Source organism: Mauremys reevesii, linkage group 2 (genome assembly GCF_016161935.1).
Source record: "Mauremys reevesii isolate NIE-2019 linkage group 2, ASM1616193v1, whole genome shotgun sequence".
In the NCBI taxonomy this organism is placed as follows: domain Eukaryota; kingdom Metazoa; phylum Chordata; order Testudines; family Geoemydidae; genus Mauremys; species Mauremys reevesii.
The window spans coordinates 89,855,152-89,879,579 of NC_052624.1; the positions used below are offsets into that span (position 1 = coordinate 89,855,152).

Consider the following 24,428-nt stretch of genomic DNA (forward strand, 5'->3'; position numbering starts at 1 on the left):
CACACTGCTTTTTGGTATATATGAGCATATTTTGGAAACAAGGCAAACCTTAGCTTCTATAGCAGGCACACATGTTCAGTACTTGCTAAATAAAACCAACCTCAACAGGTTACCATTCATCACTGTAGGAAAACTTTATTAGAATTTGAAGGCTGATTTAATTTTACTTAACTTTTGTTCGGCTTTTATTTGAGGGCTGGGAACTCAAACATCTGACTGCAAGCCATCAGATCTTCCATCTCCTGGAAGTAGGAGTGTAATGGCAAAATTATTGCTATGCCAGTGCTGTGAGCGTAGTATGCCAAGGAAAATTCCTTCCTGTGTCTAAACTAGGACAGCTGAAAATTGCATATTTTAAAAAGATATACATAATGTGCTGCAATTTTTGGCCATAAAATGTTTTTATTTTAAAATGTTTTTTCTTCTTAGAACCTTGGAAAAGAACAAGAAGAAAGGGAAGATCTTTTAAATACATCTATTGACCACCAGTTATGTATTAGTTGCCAATATGCCAGCCTGGACATCAGTGTTCGTTGGATCCGTTTGACCAATTTTGCACCAGTTGTATCCATAACAATGGATTTAACAGCATGACAAATTTTTTGTTAATTTTGATGGAGATTGAGATGCCTTGAATTGTCTAGGATGTTGTGTACTTGGAAAAATAACAGCTCTAAGTACTTTTTCCTTTTTTAAAAAAAAAAACATGTCATTTTAACACACAAAAAAAACATTTTACTGTTGTACAATCATGTTCTGGTGGGTTTTTTTGTTTACAGGATATTCCAAAATACAAGGACTCTGGAAGGTTTTCAGTGAGGATAAATTGCCATAATATGATACAAACTATGCTTCTCTATTATAATACAAGAATTCCATTCAGTGCAGCATATACAATAATGTAATTTAGTCTAACACAGTTGCCCTATTTTTTTGACACTTCCATTGTTTAAAAATACACATGGAAAAACAAACGTATAGGCTTACAGTGCACCTAAAGCTTTTTATAACAACCTTTCTTTGTTTTGGATTCTTTAAATATATGCTATCCTCATTTAGTAACTTCTTTAGCCAGAAGAATTTCATTACTGCTTCATTTTTGTAATAACATTTAATTTAGATATTTTTTCATATATTGACTCTGCTCAATAGAATATAGCTTCTTTCATATGGTAGGAACCAGTGAGTAAATCTTTCCTTTAACTCCCTTTTTACATTTTATGGTAAGTAGCAGGAAAATGCATTTATAGGTCATTTTTAGGCAAAATTGTGGAGTTAACTACCAACCTGTTTCTACCTGTGTGCAGTCTTTCTTTATTTTACTAGAAATGGGAATCATGGCCTCTTGAAAAAGTCACCATTTTGCATTTAGCTGTATTCATATACTGCATTTCTGTATTTTTGTTTGTATTGTAAAAAGTCACATAATAAACAATGTTGTGATGTAACTTGCTGATGTGTGATACGCTTTCAAGAAATTGCATAGCAAAGTATTCACTATGGGAAATATTTCAATGTAACCATGCTTAGATGTAAAAATTAACTTTGCATTTAGTCTGTCTATATGTCAAGTTATCAGTTTAAGGGCTGGACAGGTGTATTCAATCTGTGGGTTATTGACCTAATAAAACATGTTTAAGTGGCTAAGTACTATACATGATGAATTGTGCCCTTAAACTTCAGACTAAAAACTTCTTATCCAGAAGAGGGCACCAACTTTTCATGCATTTTTTTGTATTGTCCAAAATAGTAAGGTGTTCAGACACCTTTTCTGATATTTTCCATTGGTGTGTCTCCATTACTGCATCCAGATTCTAGTTTTAAGTATTCATGGTTATCAGTGGCACTGTGGGATGGCTGTAGCCTCTGGGATTTCTCCACTGTTTATCAAAAATATAAGCGAGTCAAACTGAGCTGAACTCGGTAGCTGGGAAGGTGGCATGTAGCTTGTAAAATGCTTGAACCTTACACAGGCGAGTGTACTAAGCTTATTTGCCATTATAGAGACAAAAGAACTGAAAGATTCATGTTGACATTTTTCAGAAAATAGAAATGGCAGCATACTTCACAAAGTGTTCTACATTGCAGGAAACAGTTGTTGCCTGAAGGGACTTCTTTAATTGGGGAAGAGAATCCTAAAGGCAGTTTGCTTAACCAGATGTGTTACTTTGAAATAATTATAGTCCTGATTTGGGATAAGAATTTTTCCATTGTTAGCTGCAGAGCCTTCCTATTAATGATATTTTTTTCAGATGACATTCTGACAACTGCATTCCTCTTAACCGGAATGATTAGAAAACTCATGACATACATGCTAAAATGTATTTGCAAATGGTTTAATTACAACTGACCTTTTGCCTCCAATTTGGCTTCCATGCATTTTACTAAAAATGAACACACACAGCCAGCAATGAGACTGGTAAACCAATTTCCAGTTTATTGTATTGATTTAATGGATAAATAAAAATGTATTAAATATGTTAGTTGCTTGCACAAAGGTCATTTGTATTATCCGGTAGTCATTTTGCCTTCTATTCCAGTTTGGTTTTGCACAGGATTCCCCTTTTGTCGGTGTCAATGGCACTCACTCAGATAGCCACACCCAGAGCAAGGCTCAAGAATCATCTGAATTTCAGTTATTTTTATCATTCACTTTGAACATGACACATGACTTCTTGCAATGTTAATGTTCAGTATCCTATTCTCTGCAAAATGGGCGTAGCTTTCTTTTAAGCAATCTTAATTGCAAGACCCTTTGTATTGTAATACACGTAAAGCTTCTTCATGCTGTCCCAATCGTTCCCCCAAGACACACTTTGTAGAACATGAGCCTCTTCTGATGTGTGTTGCCAAAAAAAATTGAATAATCTGAATTATAGAGGACTAGCAACACCTTTGACTGTTGTTCTGTTGGAATGTTACTCTTGAAGCTAGTCAAATGCTGGGCAATTCCAACATTTGAACATTTCCTTTTGTCCCAAATCAGAAGGAAAATCATTTCCTACAAAAAAAGAAATGTGCAGAAAAAATCATTTAGGAAATAATAAAACAATCATATTGAAGTGTGTTGTGTTGACTACATTTATAAAGATGAAACAAAGCTCTTCAACCTGTCAAATCAGCATTTTCCAAAAGAAAACTGTTCCAATGGAAACGTTTCAGCCAGTTTTAATTGTTATCTTTCCAAAAACATGTTGGGTTAATACATGTGTGTAAATTTGTCCTGCAACTTTTCCAAAATGGGGTATGGTTTGACCAAAAGTTGGAGATTCTAGTCTAGTACACCAGATGCTGATATTCTTGTTTGCCTAACTGGAGCAAATTTCTTCAATATCTAGCAGTAGAAGTGGCTTTTCTTTGAATACATTGTAATATTTTGAATTATTTAGTTTATATTAAAACTCCATTTTATTTACTAACAACTTCAGAACAAGAAAACTCATTTAAAATCAAAGCAGGTTTTTTGGATCACAGATATACCATAATTTGGCTGTGGCACTAGACACACATCTTGCTTTATTGATTGGCATGCCATTAACTTTTGCCACACTTACTCAAACAATATAATAAAGTGTTATTGAGGAACTCGGAACACTAGATAGATTTTCCCCATTCTTTATAATAAATCAGCAGATCCTATCAGTGGCTAAAGTGTTTGGCTCTTTATTCATTTTAAAACAGCTTTTAAAAACTTTTTTATTCAGATTGTTTATTTTAATTGATTTTTTAACTTATAAAATCATTTGGTTTAAAATTTAAATTTGAACTTACAACCAGCCTTCTCCTAAACTGTTAAGTCTGGGAATCTTACTCAACATCCAGCTAAATAAATCCATCAAATTGGGAGGTGGGGGGAATAGTATTGTAAGGGCTGGTAGATGTTGTTTTATATATATATATCTATATATATAGCTGCAGTTTTTATTGCAGTATATGACATGACCTTTACTGTTAGTTAACACTTGAAATACAACTGGATAAAATTAATTTAATTAGAAAAACTTCCTGGGTCTGTATCTGGGAATAACTAGATTACAAATTTGTGGTTCCCTCCAATACCTTCAACTGATAAATTAAGCAACCCAATATAGAAATCTTCTTTGATGCCCAAGAGCTTTAGTTATACATCCTAGGCAATAGATTGCTCTGCCTAGTTGTTTCCCATGTGAAATATTCAGAGGTGAAAGACTTACTGCTATGGGGGCCTGGCTCTGGGTTCTGGAAGGGGCGAGTCCCCAGGTGGAAGGGGCTGGATGTCAGCCTCTCCCAGCCAACCCTTCTACCCAGCCTGCGCTGCCTGGGGCTGCAGTGGTGAAATTAAAGAGCCCGGGGCTCTGGCCGCTGCTGCCATAGCTGTTTAAATTGCTGGGGCCCATGGCAGCTGCCCCTTTTGGTCCCTTCCCCTCCCTCAGTGGCCCTGGCGGGGGCAAAAGGGACAACATTAAAGCCACAGCAGTGCTTTAACATCGGCTGTGTACAGGGCCTGTACCGATGGCCACTTCTTAAGGGTACACTGTACTGTCCCATCTTCATCGCTAGAAATATCAGTGTATCTTCTTTCATCACAGGCTGAATACCACATTTCCTCTATACTGTGGTCTTAACTAGACAGTTATTTCCTTTTTTTAATTTACATCACCGCTTTCCTATAACATACCACTAGATGGTGTCAATTTGATTAGCTCAGTGATAGGCAAACTACAGCCTGCGGGCCGAATGCGGCCCACAGGCCACACCACATGGCTCGGCCCCACTCTGGCCGGAGCGCTGGGTCAGGGGCTGGACCACACGACTCTGGCCAGGGTGCTGGGTCGGGGGCTGGACCACACAGCCCTGGAAGCGGCGGCATGGCCCCACTCCAGCTCCTATGCAATCCAGTCAGAGCTGCAGGGGCAGTACCTGCGGAGGGGGCAGTGTGCAGAACCGGCTGGCCGCGCCTCCACGTAGGAGCTGGAGAAGGGACATGCCACTGCTTCCAGGAGCTGCTTGAGGTAAGTGCCACTTGGAGCCTGCACCCCTTGAGCCTCTCCCCACTCCAGCCCTGCTCTCCAAGCCCGGAGCACCCTCCTGCATCCCAAACCTCTCATCCCCAACCCCACCCCAGAGCCTGCACCCCCCAGCTGGAAGCTGCACCCCAGCCCTGATCCCTCTCCTGCAGCCCAACCCCAATTTTGTCAGCATTCATGGCCTGCCATACAATTTCTATTCCCTATTGTGGCCCTTGGACCAAAAAGTTTGCCCACCCCTGAATTAGCTACTTCTCTGGTTTTTCAAGAAGAATCTACTTGGACTCCTCTGAAGGTAATAACAGTTTGAAGAAGCTCCGTTACTTACATACCCATATAAGAAGCCTACTAAACTGGGTCACCTGACAGTGAATGAATGTTAACCATGCTTAGGCTGCATTCTCCTAGGGTGGGTTTTTGGTTTTTTTGTGGGGGGGAGGTACTCTTATTTTTCTTGTCCTAGGCAATGAGTCATCCATCTTTTTCCTTGGGTCACTGCATATTCATCCTAAAATTATTTTTGCCAAGAGGAGATTCTTGAAAAGCATTCTCCTGTGGCAAATTAGTCTGTCTTCTGTTGGAACAGGAGAGAATCTATGAATTTCATTGTAAATGGCTTGAAACTATTTTGCATATTAGAGTTATGTCTCAGGTGAAGGCTTTTAAGCCCAAGGAAGACATTTCCAGCCCAGTCCTGTGGTATCTTGCTTCAACTGAGGGAAAACAGTACAGAACCAATGCAACCAACCATCAATTTTTAATTTCCATATTCCCAATTCACATCGCATGGTCCATCCCTCTCATTTACCTTCAGGAAGCCATCAGGAGCTGTAGTAGCCATGGGTGGGTGCCCAAATAAGGACACTCTCCTGTCCTAGGAGCAACGGTGAGGACTACCTGCATACAAGCTCTCAGGCTCCTCACGAACATACTAAACTCTTAGGGTCCATCTACACAGGGATAAAAGACCTGCGGCAAAGCCACAGTGGGCCAGGGTCAGCTGACTTGGGGTCACTGGGCTCAGACAGTGGAGCTAAAAATTGCTGTGTAGATGTTGGGGCTCAGGGCCCCAGAACTTGGGCTCCAACTGAGCCCAAACAGCGACATTGTTTTTTCAGCCCCAGAGCCCAAGTCTCATGCCTGAGTCAGCTCACTGAGGCCAGCCATGGGTGGGGTGGTTTTTTTGTTTTTGTTTTGGGGGTGGAGTTTGTCCCTGTGTGTATGAAGCCTTAGTGTTGAGTGCTTCTGAAATGTTGTGTCTTACTGTTTTTCTTCCGCCATTCCTCTAATGAAATATTCAAATGTTGCTCTTGGCATCTTCTCTTATTGCTTTAAATAGTTGCAGATTAAAATGTTCTTTTTAGAAGTGTGGATTATATGCCAGTGTTTGACATGCTCTGTGAAAATGACTTGAGAGGCAGTTTTTTTAAGAGTGCAGAAAAAGTTGGTTTTGTTTTCAAAACCTTTGGAATGGTTTGAATAGAGCGAGACAAACATCTGGTGGTTCTGGAACAAACATTATTCCCACGATTATTTGATTTGTGCAGTCGTCAGCAAAACTATGGAATAAATAACTTTATCCAAGTGAGACAGCACAGGCCCCTGGCTCAACAGGTTTTCCGTCTTTACACACTTCAGCACGAATGACCAAAGCAATCACAGCAGCTGAGCAGCATACCAGGTGTCCTGAGCACCTGTCGTCTTTTCTTGTACAGCACTGAGCTTTCTCCTCTTGTTTCAGAGATTGCTCTAGATTAAATTCTCCCAAGGGGCCTCCAGAGTAGGAGGTGGTTTTGGAGAAGTATCACAAGAAGACTGCTGACAAATGTGAAAAGGCCAAGAGGAAAAACTAATAAATGTACCTTTGGGGGGCAAGGCAATACAACTCTGGTTCTCTGCTGTCTTCACTTATTATGCCACACCTCTGAACTGCCACCCTGAGTGGTCTGAGGTGGTTTTGGAGGGAGCATACCTTTTTAGTGTGCCTGTGGTAAGTAGGCCAAGATAATACTTGAGGTGCAGTTGCCTTAGGGGCTCCTCTCCTTCCTGCTTTTCTGTTAACTTTTCCAGGCATGCTAGCTCTAATCTTTGTAGCAGCTAAAGCACAGGAGACGGCTAGTGAAATCAAATAAACAGTTGCGAGGTGACAAAAACCATAGTTCAGGTATGTGCTGGAGGAATCTTTTGGCAGCTCCCAGGAGCCCCTGGTTGAAAATCTTATCACTAAGTGGATGGGCGCTCTCGAGCAATTTGCCTTATACGGGGTGGCATTTACTCCTTCTTTTGGCTACTATTGAATTATTCCTTTTTCAGAGAGAACTTATCCCTGTGGCTCATCAAATACTGCTGAAGAGCACTTTGGGGTTTTGGCATGGAGCAGTTCATAACAGTGGAAGGATGGTTGTTTTCAGAGCCTAGAGCGGGGGTGGGAAGACTATGGCCTGACAGTTGTTTTAATCCAGCCCTCGAGCTCCTGCTGGGGAGTGGGTTCTGGGGCTTGCCAGTGGGGCACTCCAGATGGGGAGCTCCATGCAGCTCCCGGAAGCAGCAGCATGGGCCCCCTCTCTGGCTCCTATACGTAGGGGCAACCAGGGGGCTCCACTCTGCACGGTGCCAACGCCCTCGCAGCTCCCACTGGCTGGGAACCGTGGCCAAGGGAGCTGCAGGGGCGGTGCCTTTGGACAGGGGAGCATGCAGAGCTGCCTGGCTCCGCCTCCATGTAGGAGCTGGAGAAGGGACTGGCTGCGCCTCCATGTAGGAGCTGGAGAAGGGACATGCTGCTGCTGCTTCTGGGAGCTGCTTGAGGTAAGCACCTCCCAGAGCCTGCACCCCAGAGCCTCACCACATGCCCCAACCCCCTGCCCCAGGCCTGATCCCCCTCCCATCCTCCAAACCCCTTGATTCCAGCCTGGAGTACCCTTCTGCACCCCAAACCTCTTATCTCCAGCTCCACCCCAGAGCCCATACTTCCAGCCAGAGCCCTCACCCCTACCCCAGCTCTGATCCCTCTCCCGCTCTCCAAACCTCTCGGCCCAAGCCCGAAGCACCCTGCTACCCTGCTACATTCCCAGCCCCACCTCAACCCTCACCCCCCTATTGACTTCAATGAGAGTTAGGCACCTAAATACTTAGAAGATCTGAGCCTTAATCTCTTGGAGCGCCAATTTCCTATCTGAAACAGGACAAAACCACCTACCTCAGAGGATAAATGCATTTTTAAGGTGCTAAGATACTCTGGTGGAGGAACCTACATAAGCACATAGATCTATTTTACTTTTTTTAGTTTCAGCTTTGTTATGCATGTGTGTGTATATATCACTGCTTACTATGACATATAAAGCTCACTTTTGTGCTTGTTTGCTTAGAGTGGAGCTCTTCCTTGGCTGATCTTTAATGTTCATCCAGGTGTTTTGTCTCCTTCACAAATTGTAAGTGTGCCAATTGAATACTATGTCTGGGCACTTGAGATGGCAGAGGACAGCTGAGTAATTCTGTCATTTCATTTGTTGCATGTGCCTGGTCAAGTATGACTTAAACAAAAACCCATTAAATTGTGGACTGAGCTTGCTTCACTGGAGAAACACCACTTATAGGTTAGTGAAATTTTTCCTGGTTGCTTAAAGAGACAGTCAAGTAATTAGGCTCTAGTTTGTTTTGTATTAAGGTTTTGTAAATCTGTTAACCAATGTTTTAAATAAAACTTTCAAAGTATTCCCTTGCAGTGCTGGAAATCCTCATACAACAGCCTGGTGCTTCTATATGAAACCCAGAAAGTGAAACTGCCTAAACAGTCAGGACTGGCTTCGCTCTCCAAGCTGAGATAATACAAAAAGGAAACAAATGTAAACACTGGAAAGAACATTAGAATTTTTTGGAATCTAAGGAAATAGCACTGAGATCTTTAAATTGTAGTAGCACAGGCTTCAATCATCAGCATGGGTAGAACTTGGGGACCATCTCTTCAAAACCCCAACTTCAACCACTTGGAGCTAGAGGAAAGCTTCCTTTAGTTACACAACTAAAACTAGCTGTATTTTTTCAAACTTTTTTCATGGATTTTTTTTTCCCCAAAAATATTTGTTCTAAAAAGACTCCATTTTTTTGAGGCTTTTGGATTCAAATTGTCAAAATATTTATGAAAATGTTAACCTAAATGTGGGATTTTTACTAAATGAAACATTTAGATCATCATTTTGATAATGCTTGCAATATAAACTAACAATTTTTCAACTAATTTTGAAAAAATAAACCCTGAAAAACAGGTCAATTTCTAATCCTAGGAGAATCGGAAATAACAGTGCAATTTCACTAATAATTTGGTTCAGCTTTTGACCAGCTCTGTTACCGTGGGTTAAGGTTCTTTGTGAGTCAACCACTAGAAAGACAGCCACAAAATAATTTCAGCTAGCTGAGAGCAATGCCCCCTCGACCCCCCACACATGCCACTAGATTTCATATTGCTTCCAACAGGTTCTAGTTCTCAGGCATTTGGAGTTCACAGGAGCTCATACATAACATTTGTGCATTAAGAGCAACAATTTAGTAGCCACAGACTTCTAACTCAGGGCCTCCTGTTCCCATACACAAGCCCCTCTTACTTACAACAAAGCCCATTGCCAAAACTGTCCACATCTATTCAGGGGACACCATCATAGGACCTAATCACATCAGCCACACTATCAGAGGCTCGTTCACCTGCACATCTACCACTGTGATATATGCCATCATGTGCCAGCAATGCCCCTCTGCCATGTACTTTTGCCAAACTGGACAGTCTCTATGCAAAAGAATAAATGAACACAAATCAGATGTCAAGAATTATAACATTCAAAAACCAGTCGGAGAACACTTCAACTTCCCTGGTCACTCAATTACAGACCTAAAAGTTGCAATTCTTCAACAAAAAAACCCTTCAAAAACAGACTCCACTGAGAAACTGCAGAACTGGAATTAATTTGCAAACTGGACACCATTAAATTAGGTTTGAATAAAGACTGGGAGTGGATGGGTCATTACACAAAGTAAAAACTATTTCCCCATGCTATTTTTCCCCTACTGTTACTCAGACTTTCTTGTCAAACTGTTTGAAATGGACCATCCTCATTATCACTACAGAAGTTTTTTTTTCTTCTGATAATAGCCCACCTTAATTGGTCTCATTAGAGTTGGTATGTTCTCTGTGTATATATATCTTCCTACTGTATTTTCCACTCCATGTATCTGATGAAGTGTGTTAGCCCACGGAAGCTAAATTTGTTAGTCTCTAAGGTGCCACAAGTTCTCCTCGTTCTTCTTTCTTACAGTGTGGTTCTACCCTAAAAAGTGACTGAAAAAACGGATTGTGAGGTACTATAGTCACTGGATATGGCTGATTTTCTGTATCCTATTTGCTCCATTTGTAAGTAACAAGGTGATTTTTCTAACTGCAAGCACCACAAACTCACCTGGATTCTGGTCGGTCTCTTTCTCATCTGGGGTATTTGTGTTGTAATGATGGAATACCCAGCTCAGATCCTTGCATCACTACTCAGGTCAGCAATCCATTGTACATGTGGGCCAGTGAGGTCTACAGTCATGTGCCATAGTGAATTTTACAGGTGTATTCCAATTCCGTTTTTTCAAACAAGTCTCAAATTTTCTGTTATGTGGCATGTTCCCTATGGATTGCTGAACATACACTACTCACCCACTTTGTTTTTTTTCTAAAACTGCATTACTCACAAGAGACTGGAGCTAAATACGACATTGGAAGTGAATGTTAAGAGGAGCAGGCAATGCAGCTCAGACAGAGACAAACATTTCTGGGACCACGTAAGTAGAGAGGTAAAATCCTTCCAGGTTGATCAGTGGGTAGTGTGAAAGTAGAATGAATTATATTGTAAAAATAAAAATGGATTAAAGAAATGTTGTATGTACCTTTAAGCAGAAATAAGAAATGTTGAAATACAGACACAGGAAAAGAAAAATTACACAAAAAATAATAATGGTACTAATGGCAAAACATTAACAGAAGATGGGTAATAGAATAAAATATGCATGCCTAGCCCAGGTAAACTTATCTGATTCTGCTTCCTTTGTTATCTTGTTAAGTTCTCACCCTTTTATCTATATAAATAAAATAGTTTGTGTCTTGCATGGGGCTCACATTATCTGGGTGTCATTAGCAGAGCGCTGTGCTAATAAAACAGAGTGGTCTGACAAACTGTGAGTCCTGAGTCTAACTTTGACAGTAGACAATGTTCCCTTTTTGCAAAAAAAAGGTGGTAAATTCCTCACTCCAAGGAAGAAATAGATTCCCCTGACAGGTGCTGTGCAATGCAGAGAAGGCCGTTACAAACCTCACCATTTCCCCTTCCAAGAACAAGGTGCATTTCTTTATCCTTGCCTTGTCTAGCATGAGCACAAAGCAACAGGTATGTTTAAAAACAAAACAAAAAATTACCAGCACAAGACATTCCACTGCACTCTTTTCTCCCACTGGAGAGACAATGAGAAAATAACATGTGGCAGATGTTTAGTCACATTCATGCGCTATTGGAAAGTGCTCAGATACTATGGTGATGAGTGTGGTGTCAAAAGCTGACTAGAATAGCATAGTATTTGCTGTAAGGTCTGGCAGCAATATATAGTAGGAGAGAAACCATCAATTTGTTACAAATTCATAGGAATTAGATGTGACTAATTGAAACACTCTTCTTGCCAACAGCAGCCCAACAACTGCACGTATAATTGTCTTTCTAGGCAAATTATTTTGTAAAAAGCCATGGTTAATAGATAGCTGTCGGTATTTAAACAGAAGGTGGCAGCATTCTCTGCATCACCGGGTCCCTCTTCCATGGCATGGACTGTTGATCGCTCCTTCTTTCAGCTGAAGAAGTTTCAGGTTTAATCCATAATCTTCTAAATAGCTCATTAGTAATTCAGAGGATGCATTCTGCCACCTACTCCAAAGGAAAGTCTTTCATTTAATAATGCAGAAAAATAAAGCAGTTGGAGTGAAAGTGTATTGTGTACAGACAGCAGCTCCAATTCAGATTAATGTACATTAGGTGAACAGTCTTCCTTTAGAGTCCTTCTGTTACCCCCAATAAAATGAATATCATTTCAGCAATATATTTGTGTGGCCATTGATGGCGTTTAGGGGCACCTAGAAAACATCCAATTACATCTGTTTTCTTCAAGCATCAGTGGCAGTGGAATGTATATAGAGATGTTTCCTTTAGGTGGCAAACTGAACTGAAGTAGGGAAAGAAACAGAACAAGATCTCATTGAATGCAATTGTGTGTGTGTAGACATTCAGGTTAGCAGTTTTCTCAAACAAGCCATTTGATCAAATAGTTGAAATGTCCAGCTAATCAAATGAGGCCAGGTGACTGAATAAGGTTGTGATTATAACCAGGGTGTCTCAACAGCTGTATATTAAATTGGGCAATTGGTCAAACCACAGGGTACTGAATCTTATATTATAAAATGATTAATGGGTTTACCCTGAGAAGGTAGATCCAAGAGATTTCCTGTGACTGCACCTAAATCCCTGTCCTGTGCAGTTCCCCAGGGGTCAGTACTCATCCTTCTTCAATGCTGATCTATCCATTCAGAAATCATGAAATGCCATGTATCCCTGCGCCATCAATATGCAGATCACACTCAACTACACTTCTCTCCCTACTAATGCAGCCTTTGCTGTCGCTGAGATTCTCCAATATCTGGATGGCATGAGCAGATAGCTGAAAAGCAGTTGCCTTATGTTCAGTCTGGGAAAGTTAGGACTCGGAGTGATATTGGTGAGGAAGGGGAAACGCTTAGAGGACTGTGGCCATATTCTAACCTCCCCATCATCCAACAGCATCAGATCACAGAGTGTCAAAGGGGGATATAGCCTAGGGCTCATGCTGAATTCCTCACTGCTCCTGGACAAACAGCGGAAATCTGGCTTCAAACTTTGTCTGGCCAGGAGACTGCACCTTTCCCTCTTAGACATGGACGTCATCCAGACTTTTGTCACCTCCAGGCTGGACTCCTGCTAATCATTCTACTTGCAGCTGAACTTAAACCACCAAATAGAAGCTGCATCTGGGGCACCACTCATCAGCTCATCTTATGCCCCAGACAGCTCCCTGTGAACTCATTAGATGGGTGCTCACCAAACCCCGCTTGCTCCAGACTGTATTCAAAGTGCAGGTCTAATTTGAGATGTCATTGATAGATTGAAAACAGGCTATTTCAAAACACAGTACAACCATCTGCTAAGTTTCCTAGACAGAGAATGGAGCAAGACAGGCTCAGGGTGTAAAGACTCTCAGGTGCAGGGAGAAGAGTGATCTCAGCTTTGGCAAGGAATTCCACAGAAGATTGGACTGAGACCAAATCTGCTAAAAAAAAAAATTAAAACAAGGCCCCATGGGGTTGTTTGTTTAAACCTTTGCTTTACCAATTTCTTCTTTCAGACAAAGACCAGCAATCCTGTACCCAGAGAGGCCTTCTGGCAGTTTTGGTGCTTTTCCATCTAATTGTGTTTGGCATTTGGATACAAAGGCACTTAGCTGTCTAACCCCCCACATACAAATCTCGCATGTGCTGAGCAAGAGCAAGCAGAAAGAATTATGGAGTAACAGCGGATTGAAAATGTTGGTCATGTTAAAGAGGGGAGACAAAATAGCTATACTCATACCAGGTCTAGACAGAAGCCCAGGAGATGCAAGAACAATCCTTGATATTTTCCTGACCATTAGTTTAAAAAAACCAACCAACCAAACAAAATAAACCACCACCACTATACAACAGCACAACACACACACAAAAAGGAAAATACTATTGACTTTCCATGTAGGATAATGTTTTTGGATTCATATTTCCCATGAAGCTCTTAAAGCATTTTACAGATACTAATTAACTGATCCCCTGGGAAGTAGGTATTATTCCCATCATACAGATGAGGGAAAGTCCCAACCATGTTCAGTTGCCAAGATCACACAGTGGAAGACCTTGAAATAGATCACAAAACTCCTTGCTCCCATGCTCTAAGCATTAACCAGTGCTCCATATTGAGAAGGAAGGTTTCTTGTAACCAGCTGTGACATTTTTGATATAAACTGTGACCATATAGATGATTGTTGCCACCACTGTTATATATTTGCAGCAAATATTGTACAAAGGTTGTCGTGTAAGGCGTCTATGGAAAGGTTATGATTTGCTGGGAATGATTATGCTATCTCTATATGTGTATCATTTTTTTTAGTTGAAGTTATGAATATTGGCTATGTACTTGTACCTCAATGTGTTTTGACTCTAAGAAGCCTCAGTGAAGCACTTGGTCAGCTTCTTGAGAATGGGCACTTACTGAGAATAGTCCTATCAAGAAACCCTTAACTGACAATGGACTTTGGGAGATGCCAATCCACATCTGAGCTTTCCTGGGAACGTTCAAACTAACGTGTAAACAATGGTGTCGGCCTGTAAAGAACTGAGTCATGCATGGACATGTGACTTGCTCATATGACCCCAAACTCCATCTTGCTGTGATTTTCCACAGTCAGGACAAAGGGGTGTCCTTCCACAGGGAGAGATTATAAAAGGCTGCTGCAGCTCCTCCATCTTGTCTTCAATCCTGCTTCTTGCCTCTGGAGGAACCTTGCTGCAGATTGAAGCGCTGAACAAAGGACTGAATGACCCATCCCAGCTGTGGATGTACTCCAGAGACTTGATTTAAACCTGCAGTATATTCCATCACTGCTACAAGCCTAAACCAAGAACTTTGCCATTACTGTATATAATTGATTCCATTTAACCAATCTTAGCTCTCATCTATATCTTTTTCGTTTTATGAATAAAGCTTTAGATTTTAGATTCTAAAGGATTGGCGACAGCATGATTTGTGGGTAAGATCTGATTTGTATATTGACCTGGGTCTGGGGTTTGGTCCTTTGGGATCAAGAGAACCTTTTCTCTTTTACTGGGGTATTGGTTTTCATAACCATTTGTCCCCATAACGAGTGGCACTGGTGGTGATACTGGGAAACTGGAGTGTCTAAGGGAATTGCTTGTGTGACTTATGGTTAGCCAGTGGGGTGAAACCGAAGTCTTCTCTGTGTGTCTGGTTAGGTTTGGTTTGCCTTGGTGTGCAAAGAAACCCCAGCCTTGGGCTGTAACTGCCCTGCTCTGAGCAATTTGTCCTGGTTTGGTACTCTCAGAAGTGTCCCACCAAGGGCAGCATTGTTACACCAGCTCAACAAAAATCTATATGAAAAATTAGGCAAATACTGGGATGATTGTACTGTCACAGAGTAGCTATTCAGTGACATTCTTCTTCTAGTAGTTAGGGATTAATATAATTTCCCAGATCCCAAGAAGTGCAAAACAAACAGGTATAAATGCTAGAGAAGGAATCTGGAATGCAAGGGCCTCGGGATTGTGAGTGCTTCCAAAAGATGGAATGTAAGCCAGGAATGCCACTCACCTGTTAGAGCAACAGAAGTTTAAGGGAATAATGAAAGAAAACCACTCTGCATTTGCAGTTACCGGATGTCTGTTGTGTCTATTGGAGTACAATGCAGAATAATCTAGTTATTCCTTTGGTGACTTAATTCAATGAGTACTTTTTGAGGTGTTGGACTAAGTGATGGCACGTTTCAGCCTATGGATCAAATGAGTGATTTGAGAGTGACTCCAACATAGAGAGAGAATTCATAATGCTGTGATGTAGTATACAAAATGTTACGAGTATGGATTGGGGCTGGTTGCGTTACTTATGAGCTAGGTATGAAAGTCATCCGAAATGTGAATTTTTTAAAAAAATACCTGCAACATTTGTTTCTTGTTTGTGTGACATTTCACTTGAAACTATTTAAAAATGTGTAGATTTTTAAAAAAAATGTTATTGGAATGACTGTCATCCTCTGCTACTCCCAAATCTAAAGCCCAGCTCCACCCATGAGTGCAACTGCACCGGCCTTAATGTAATTCATGCATTTTAGCAACTGCTTAAAAAATGGCCTAGAATATTTGATGGTGTCCCAATAACAGGGTCTGAGATATCATGCTTTACCAGGATTGGCTTTCTAGTTCTCTTAGATTGCAATATATTGGACCATAAACCTGTCATGAGTCCATGACTGAATGATGCTCAAACAGAAGCTTGGATCAGTGTGATCTGGGAAGACATTCCATGCCAGAGGTAAGGAGGGAGAAAGTGGGTCGGGGGTTATTTTTTTAAATGGCAGCTGTTTTAAGCTGTTCAAAGGCTTAGAATTATGAAATGACACTCCTGGCAGAGAGTGATTAATGGTAGAGTGCAGGCAAGGGGGTTGGAAATTGGGAGGAATTGTTACAGGGAATATAATTTCTAAAAACAAATCAAGGAGATCACCAGTTAAGTTCTTCCTCCTGCTACCTTCACATTACATCTGGTATTTGTCTTAGGTACACACACACACACACACACACACACACACACACACACACACACACACACACACACACACACACACACACACACACACACACACACACACACACACACACCCCCTACACCTACCTTCTGTGACTCTCTGCCGCAAATGTGCATTGTTAATGCTGACAACGGGCATTAAAGAAAGAAAGAATATTGGTGCTAAGCTCTTTGATTTATTTTTCTCATCAGTATAAAAACATGTGATATTTTTCTATAATACTGTGACCTTTAACATTCTTCACTTGGTGTTCTATATTTGTTCTGAAGCAGTTGTATAAATAGATAAAATAACGATGTAATGTTTGCTTTCTGAAAATTTATGTAGCTGGGTTTGCAGACTACGCAGAAGTTGACATATAGGTGGGGTTTTGATGCTGGCAACAAATATGCTTTAAAATTAGTGGCATTTGGACATTGGTGGATAATGTTCAGGGTTGGTGTTAAAGTTGCCCTGAACTCAGAAGAAATAAAAGATAATGAGGCAAATGGATCTGACAGAGGAAGGGGCTGCATCCAAAGGAAGTAGATTAGAAAATGTGGCTACAACATCAGAATCATCCCTGTGGCACTGCAGAGGCAGTGCAGAGAATGTTAGCCCAGTAACTTCTGGAAGTTACAGCAAAGAATAGGAAGTGTCCATTTAGAGGGAACAGAGAATTATTATTGTTTTATTATGTGCCTGAGTAATTGTCTGCCTGTATCCATCATACATGCCACTACCACAGTGATCAGCAGACTACTGAAAGTCCAGGAGTTCTTTCTAAGATAGTTCTGGCAGTCCCTATTTTAAGTCAAAAGGGGTTACATGCCATGATAGTGTTCAGGTGAAATTAAAGAATCAAAAGACCCTACATAAATGTTTCTGCTATTACTTTTTACTATTATGTTCTTGTAATTAACAGCAGACAGATACTAATGCATTAACATTCAGAGCTTTGGGGTTTGGTTCGTATTACTCTGACACATCTTCCATTTGCCTTTTAAAATCCATACTCTGTATTAAAATTGTTTTTAGAAATATCTGATATGTCTCTCTTCGTGCTCTCTGACTTTCATTGGCTATTCCTAGCCTAGCAGTGGAACGTACACCTTTGTGTAGAATGGTCACATTTATGTAGACATCTAATTTCCTGGGACAGGAAGATTCACATTCCTGACGAACTGTCAACAGCTCCTTCCTACTTTGTTGTGAGAAAACAGAACTATTTCAGCATGTGAACGCCCCACCCCCACCCCACCATTGTTCTCCTTTAATCATACACATAACAAATAATCTTAACACCAACACTAGTTAAAAATAGTCTGATATAGCAGTAAAGTTTTGTAAGACTGCAGAACTATTGCAGCTAGTGGCATTGGAGATTATTAATACTGAACTAAACTTCTGGTGTGAAATATTGCAGCCCCTCCCCCAGCCCAACCAAAGTCAATAGCAAAACTCTTAACTTTGATGAGGCCGGGATTTCACATGTGATGGCAAAACTCATTTTGGCCGTGACAGATTATAGCTATAACTTTTAAATGTGATTTTCATGTTCACATACCTACCCGTAGCCAGTGTTTGAGAGATAGTAAAGACAACTCACTGGGTGAAATGTGAAGCATTTGCAACACTTACATGTTCTAAAGAGATAGGAGGAAAGCCGTGAAAAATTTCAAAAGGGGAGCATTTAAAAATGTTTCCACTGCAAAAGCTACTACATATTTTGTCCCAGAAAAATTACATAGAAAATTCAGTTGTTCTATGAAGTTACAGAGCAAAATCTGGAGACTAAACTCAATACTTAAACTCTGAAACAAAGGCTATTTAGCTCTACTTTAAGTTCCAGTCTCAACACAAGCTTAACTATGAAATTATTACCAATGTCTTCATAGTAATGACTTGCTCTGTGTATGTGTTTATAATTTGGTGCATACATATGTAACCCAGACAGACCCCCGGATGGCAGCATCAAATCTAGGACTTCTGGAGCTTAGTGCATGAGCCTCTACTGCATGAGCTAAAAGCCAACTGACTCTTAGCTAAGACAGTAGAGCAGACTCATTTAACTCCCTCTCTAAGTGGTCTCAGTGCCACTAGAGGAGACCGAATACCACACCCAGGAGGTGTGTGGGTTACATATACACAGATACTTTGTTTTATATGGTATGTAAAAGGCGGTCACCCATTGTACAGTATGAATGGTGAAGACGAAAAATAACCATATTCTATGTCAGCACTGTTTTTCAAAAATGATATAATTTTGCTGGTTCTTAGCACTAGGCTTTACCCATAACTGGCCCTGCCATCCCTAGTAAAAGCAGCCCACTCTTTTTATTGGGCCTGCTGGATTGACTGGCCTTCACTGCACCTGGCCCTTCTGGGGGCTAGAGGACCAACTCACTGGGTCTACAGCTGATCAGGGGAGGTCTCTCCAGGCAGTCCCTGGAGGTCTTAACTCACTGTTCTTCTCTTCCAAATGGTCATCTTCTTAAGCCGGGGTGTGCCATGGTGTGCCAAAGCAGTGCCAGGGTGTGCCAAGGCAGTGGGGCCTCTGGCAGGACTCAGTCACATATATCTCGTAGGTGCTATAGACTATTAATAATTATAGAAATTTTCATAGGGAAAGTTTGACTTAGCAGTCAAACCTTTTTGTTCTAGTTTGTCCTAAACTGTGCCAGTGTATACAGGTGACTGATTCAGCCATAGTGATATTTGGAGAGCGACATGGGCACTAAAAGAAAGTTGTAAATCTTCAAATCAGAGAAATCTTACATTTTTCTTCAAGTGATTGCTCATATCGATTACAATTAGGTGCGCACACCGCGTGCACAGTCGTTGGAAAGTTTTTCCCCTCGCAGCACCCGTCGGGTCAGCTGTGGAGCCCCATGGCGTGGCACCTTCATGGCGCTCAATATATGACCCTGTCGACCCGGCACCTCCTCAGTTCCTTCTTAGCACCAGTGATGATCGTTGGAACAGTGGCATCTTGCTTTGCAAGCTCTCCTCGTTTCCCTAGCTTCTATTTGGACTGTTTGTATGTTGTAGTTGTTTAGTTCTTAGTTATTGTAGTTCTAGTTAGTTAGCTGCATTCTCCTTGGGGGACTTACATGCCTAAGTCCCAGTGGTTCAAGACCTGCAAGTCCTGCAACAAGCCGGTGCCAACGGGCGACCCTCACAACGCTTGCTTAAAGTGTCTGGTGGAAGAGCACCAAGCAAACAAGTGCAGGATTTGTAAAGGGTTTTGCCCCAGGACCAAAAAGGGGCAGGACTTTTGCCGCAAGCAGCTCCTTATGGAGGCAGCATTTAGACTACAACCCATATCGGCGTGGCAAGACCCAGCACCAAGCTCATTGGTGCGCAGTGCCCCGGCGGCAGTGGTAGAAGTGGCATCGTGGAAGGACTCTGGGAGAGACCCACTGCACAATCCGTCCCCAGCACCGAAACCGGCGGGATCGACCTGGCACTCCAGTCCCATTACCTGGTGCAGAAGCAGCACCAGAAGCAGGGGAAGAGTGGATCTCCGACTCAGAGACCCATCCCAATGGGGTGCATCCCAGAGAGGAGCACCCAGTGCTGAAAACTTTGGAGCCGGCACCGCTGACTTCGACCCCGCAAGAGGGATCGAGTCCGGTGCCGTTGGACTCCCCAAGCCAGGTCATTGAGGAGGTGGAATTACCATCCACCCCAACTCCTTTGAGGCCACGAGGGACCTCATCGCCACGACAGCACCATGGTCCCCGGTCCTTCAAGCCAAGCCTCGCCTCCAGAACCACAAAACGTGGAACCATATCGAGGCAAACCAGCAATGATCCATCATTCAGCACCATCAATGGAATGAAGGCGCCGCTTGCAGTCACGGAGCCGGTCCAAGTTGTGCCGGCACTCTCGATCACGACATTGATACTCATGCTGATCCCCGTCGCACAGCAGGTCCCACTCCCGGCACCGGTCAGTGTCCCCGCAGAGATCCCGATCATGGCACTGCTCAGCATCGCCATGGCCGTTGTGGTCCCTGTCCCCATCTTCGGACTCGGAGACGGGGTCTAGAGACTCAGAGTGGGGCCGGCATCTGTTGGTCGCTGGAAGGCTTGAGGCAGGGGCAGGGCCATGGCCTGCACAGTGGCAGGGACCAGCACAGTGGCCATTTTGGACCCTGTGGCCATACTACCAGGCCCAGGGCACCCAAGCCAAAGGTTCCCATTTGGCGACCTCTGAGCCAAGAGTGCCGGAGGTATTAGCCAGTCGCCCCACTCCTAGGGGTGCTGAGGAAGTACTGGTCGCTCTACCTCACCTGGAACCAACCCCAGTTCCTGAGTTTGATCCAGGTGTGGTTGGCCAAGAGGGTCAGGAGGACCCTGTTCCCCCATTAGCATCCTTGTCATCCTCCCCAGATGAGGTAGTTGTGGGCACCTCTGTCTCTGGACTGCCCCCCCCCCATAGACTGCTGTGTCCATCAGGACCTCCTTCGCAGGGTGGCGTGAAATATGGGTTTGCAGGCAGAGGAGGTGGAAGAGTTGGAGGACCTGATGGTTGACATCTTGGCCCCAGAAGGCCCATTGAGGATGGCTCTACCCCTTATCAAGACTATACAGGCCAATGCTAAGACCATTTGGCAGGCCCCGGCCTTCATCACTCCCACCACAAAGAGTGTGGAGAAGTACTTTGTCCCATCTAAGGCTACGTCTACACTACCCGCCGATCGATTTTTCAGGGATTTTTCAGGGATCGATTTTTCAGGGATCGATATATCGCGTCTCATCTAGATTCCGGAACTCCACAGCCGCGAACGGCGGTGGCGTTGTCGACATGGAGAGCCCTGGACATCGATCCCGCACCGTGAGGACGGGTAAGTTATCGATATAAGATACTTCGACTTCAGCTACGTTATTCACGTAGCTGAAGTTGCGTCTCTTATATCGATTTTTCCCCTTAGTGTAGACCAGCCCTAAGAGGTACAAATACCTCTTCACATACCTGCAACCTTGCTCATTGGTGGCTGCAGTAAATTAAAAAGAAATGCAGGGACAACAAGCCCCAGTGCCTAAGTCCAAGGATGCCAATTGCCTGGATTTATTTGGGCGCAAAGTGTATTCCACCGGCGGGTTTGCAACTCAAGATTGCAACAAGCAGGCAATTCTGAGTAGATACAGCTTCAACTCCTGGAATGCGATGCTCAAGTTTAAGGAGCTGGTGCCAACAGAGTCCAGGGAGGAGTTTGGAACGATAGTGGAGGAGGGCTAGGCGGTGGCACAGACCTCTTTACAGGCCTCACTGGATGCTACGGACTCGGTGGCGTGCACCTTGTCCTGGTATCGCCATGAGGTGTAGCTCATGACTGCAGGCCTCAGGGCTCCCCCGAGGTTCAACAGACCATGCAGGACCTGTTTTTTGATGGGGCAGGTCTGCTTGCAGAGCAGACTGACTCTAGGCTGCATAGCCTAAAGGACTTCAGGGATACCATGAAATCCTGGGTTATGCACACCCTGGCAACCCAACAGAGTTTCCCGGGGCACCATTATTCCCTCTCTGGATCCGGGGGAGGGATAGCTCAGTGGTTTGAGCATTGGCCGGCTAAACCCAGGGTTGTGAGTTCAATCCTTGAGGGGGCCACTTAGGGATCTGGGGCAAAAATTGGTCCTGCTAGTGAAGGCAGGGGCTGGACTTGATGACCTTTCAAGGTCCCTTCCAGTTCTAGGAGATTGGTATATCTCCAATTATTATTATTTATAACAGAAACATTTCAAGCCTCAGCAGCAGCGCTCTTATCCTCCTTGGCTGAAGCAGGACTTTTATAGGACAAGGGACAGGAATGGCAGACAAAAGTCTTCCCACCCCCTGCCCAGGCAGGGCCAGGGCCCAACCAAACCATCATCAGGTTCAAAGCAGGTCTTTTGAAGGTGCACCCGAGGATGGCACACCAGCCTCAATTCTGGATCCTTCCCCGTATTTCTTGAATCGTCTGTCCCACTTTTACTGTGCTTGGTCCCAAATAATTTTGGACCGCTGGGTTCTCCATATGGTAGAAGTGGGATATTCTCTCCAATTCTGTTCCAATTCCCTCCTCCCACTTTCCCGTCCCTCTTCAGGGACCCTTCTCACAAGCAACTCCTTATCCTGGAGGTGTGGATGCTCCTCGCCATGGGAGTGGTAGAGGTGGTTCCTCAGGAGCTCAGGGACAAGGGAGTCTATTTTCGATACTTCCTAATCCCCAAAGCCAAGTGGGGTCTCAGACCCATTCTAGACCTGCGAGGACTCAACAAGTTCATGGTAAAGTTGAAGTTCTGCATGGTTTCCCGGGGCACCATTATTCCCTCTCTGGATCCGGGAGACTGGTATGCCACCCTGGATATGAAAGACACATACTTCCATATAGCTATTTGGCCTGCACACAGGTGATTCCTACACTTCGTGGTTGACCACAAACATAATCAATTCATGGTCCTTCCATTTGGCCCCCCGAGTGTTCACCACGTGCATGTCAGTCGTGGTCACTTTCCTCTGTCTGAGGCAGGTGCAGGTATACCCGTACCTCGACGACTGGCTGCTCAGGGGTCGCACCAGGGGGCAGGTGGAGTCTCAAGTCCGATTTGGTCAGATCCATATTTGAGAGATTGGATCTGCTCCTCAACTTGAACAAGTCAACCTTATCACTGACCTACAGAATAGAGTTCATCAGGGCGGTGTTGGACTCAGTTCAGGCAAGAGCACTTTTGCTAGATCCCCGTTTCCAAGCCATCACGGACATCATTCAAGGCCTCAGGCAGTACCCGACCACTACAGCAAGGGGATACCTGAATCTCCTTGGCCACATGGCAGCCTGCACGTGCATGACCTGGCATGCCAGACTGAGGCTCAGGCCTCTACAGGCCTGGCTCGCTTTGGCCTACCACCTGGGATGCAACAGCCTGAATTCAGTGGTCACGGTGCTGGAACAAGTACTCAAGTTCCTCCAATGGTGGCTCAGACCTCGGGCAGTATGTAAAGAAGTCCCCCTTCAACAGCCCCCAGCCTTCCTTGTCCCAAGTAATGGACGTGTCAGCTCTGGGTTGGGGTGCGCGTTTGGGAGACATCCAAACTCGGGGCCTCTGGTTGGAGGACGAGCTCTCTCTCCATATCAATATCTAGAAGCTAAGGACTGTGTGACTAGCATGCCAGACCTTTCAGGCCCGACTACAAGGTCAGTGCGTAGCAGTTCTGACGGATAACACCACTGCCATGTTTTACATCAACAAGCAGGGTGGAGCCCATTCCTCTCCCTTATGTCGGGAAGCCCTCCCACTGTGGAAGTTCTGCATAGCCCACTCCATTTACCTGAAAGCATCCTTTCTACCAGGAGTTCAGAACGCATTGGCGGACCACCTCAGCAAGTCCTTCCGCAATCCAGCCAGATGTCATACACTTCACCTTTCAAAGGTGGGGGTTTCCCTAGGTCGATCTGTTTGCCACCCGGAGCAACAGAAAGTGCCCAATGTTCTGCTCCTTCCAGGGAGGCAGCCCAGAGTCAATCACAGATGCATTCCTGCTATCCTGGGGACACTGCCTGCTCTACACCTTTCCCCTGTTCCCTCTCATGCACAAGATCCTACTCAAGGTCCGCAGGGATGGGACAGAGATAATTCTGGTGGCACCAGCATGGCCTTGACAACATTGGTACACCACACTCCTGGAACTATCAGTGGATGCCCCAATCACATTGCCTCTCCTCCCCAATGTAATCACTCAGAACCATAGTCATCTTCATCACCTCCACCTATGGTCCGTCTACCTCATGGCTTGGAAGCTTCATGGCTGAACCCAAGGAAGCTTCTGTGCTCAGAACAAGTAAGGGAGGTCCTACTCAGCAGCAGGAAGCCCTCCACTAGAGCCATATATCTGACAAAGTGGAAAAGATTTACTTGTTGGTGTCCCAGCATCATACACCCCCTCTTCAGGCACCTGTACCTCTCATCTTAGAGTACCTTCTGCACCTGAAACAGCAAGGCCTGGTAG

General features: G+C 43.6%; 1 protein-coding gene and 1 long non-coding RNA gene across 7 annotated transcripts in view; one reads left to right on the forward strand and one right to left on the reverse strand.

Annotated features, from left to right (window-relative positions):
* SEPTIN7 (septin 7) overlaps positions 1-1,554 on the forward strand; it is a 130,041-nt gene extending 128,487 nt beyond the window's left edge. For all 6 annotated transcript variants that reach the window (XM_039523049.1, XM_039523046.1, XM_039523048.1 and 3 more), the window contains one exon: positions 430-1,554. In XM_039523049.1, coding sequence (XP_039378983.1) covers positions 430-469 — 40 coding nt within the window. In that variant the 3' untranslated portion in view covers positions 470-1,554. The remainder of the gene's footprint in view (positions 1-429) is intronic.
* An 883-nt stretch (positions 1,555-2,437) lies between these two features.
* Positions 2,438-24,428, reverse strand: part of LOC120397355 — a 74,052-nt gene continuing 52,061 nt past the window's right edge. The window contains exon 3 of the long non-coding RNA XR_005593743.1: positions 2,438-3,001. This is a non-coding gene — a long non-coding RNA (uncharacterized LOC120397355). The remainder of the gene's footprint in view (positions 3,002-24,428) is intronic.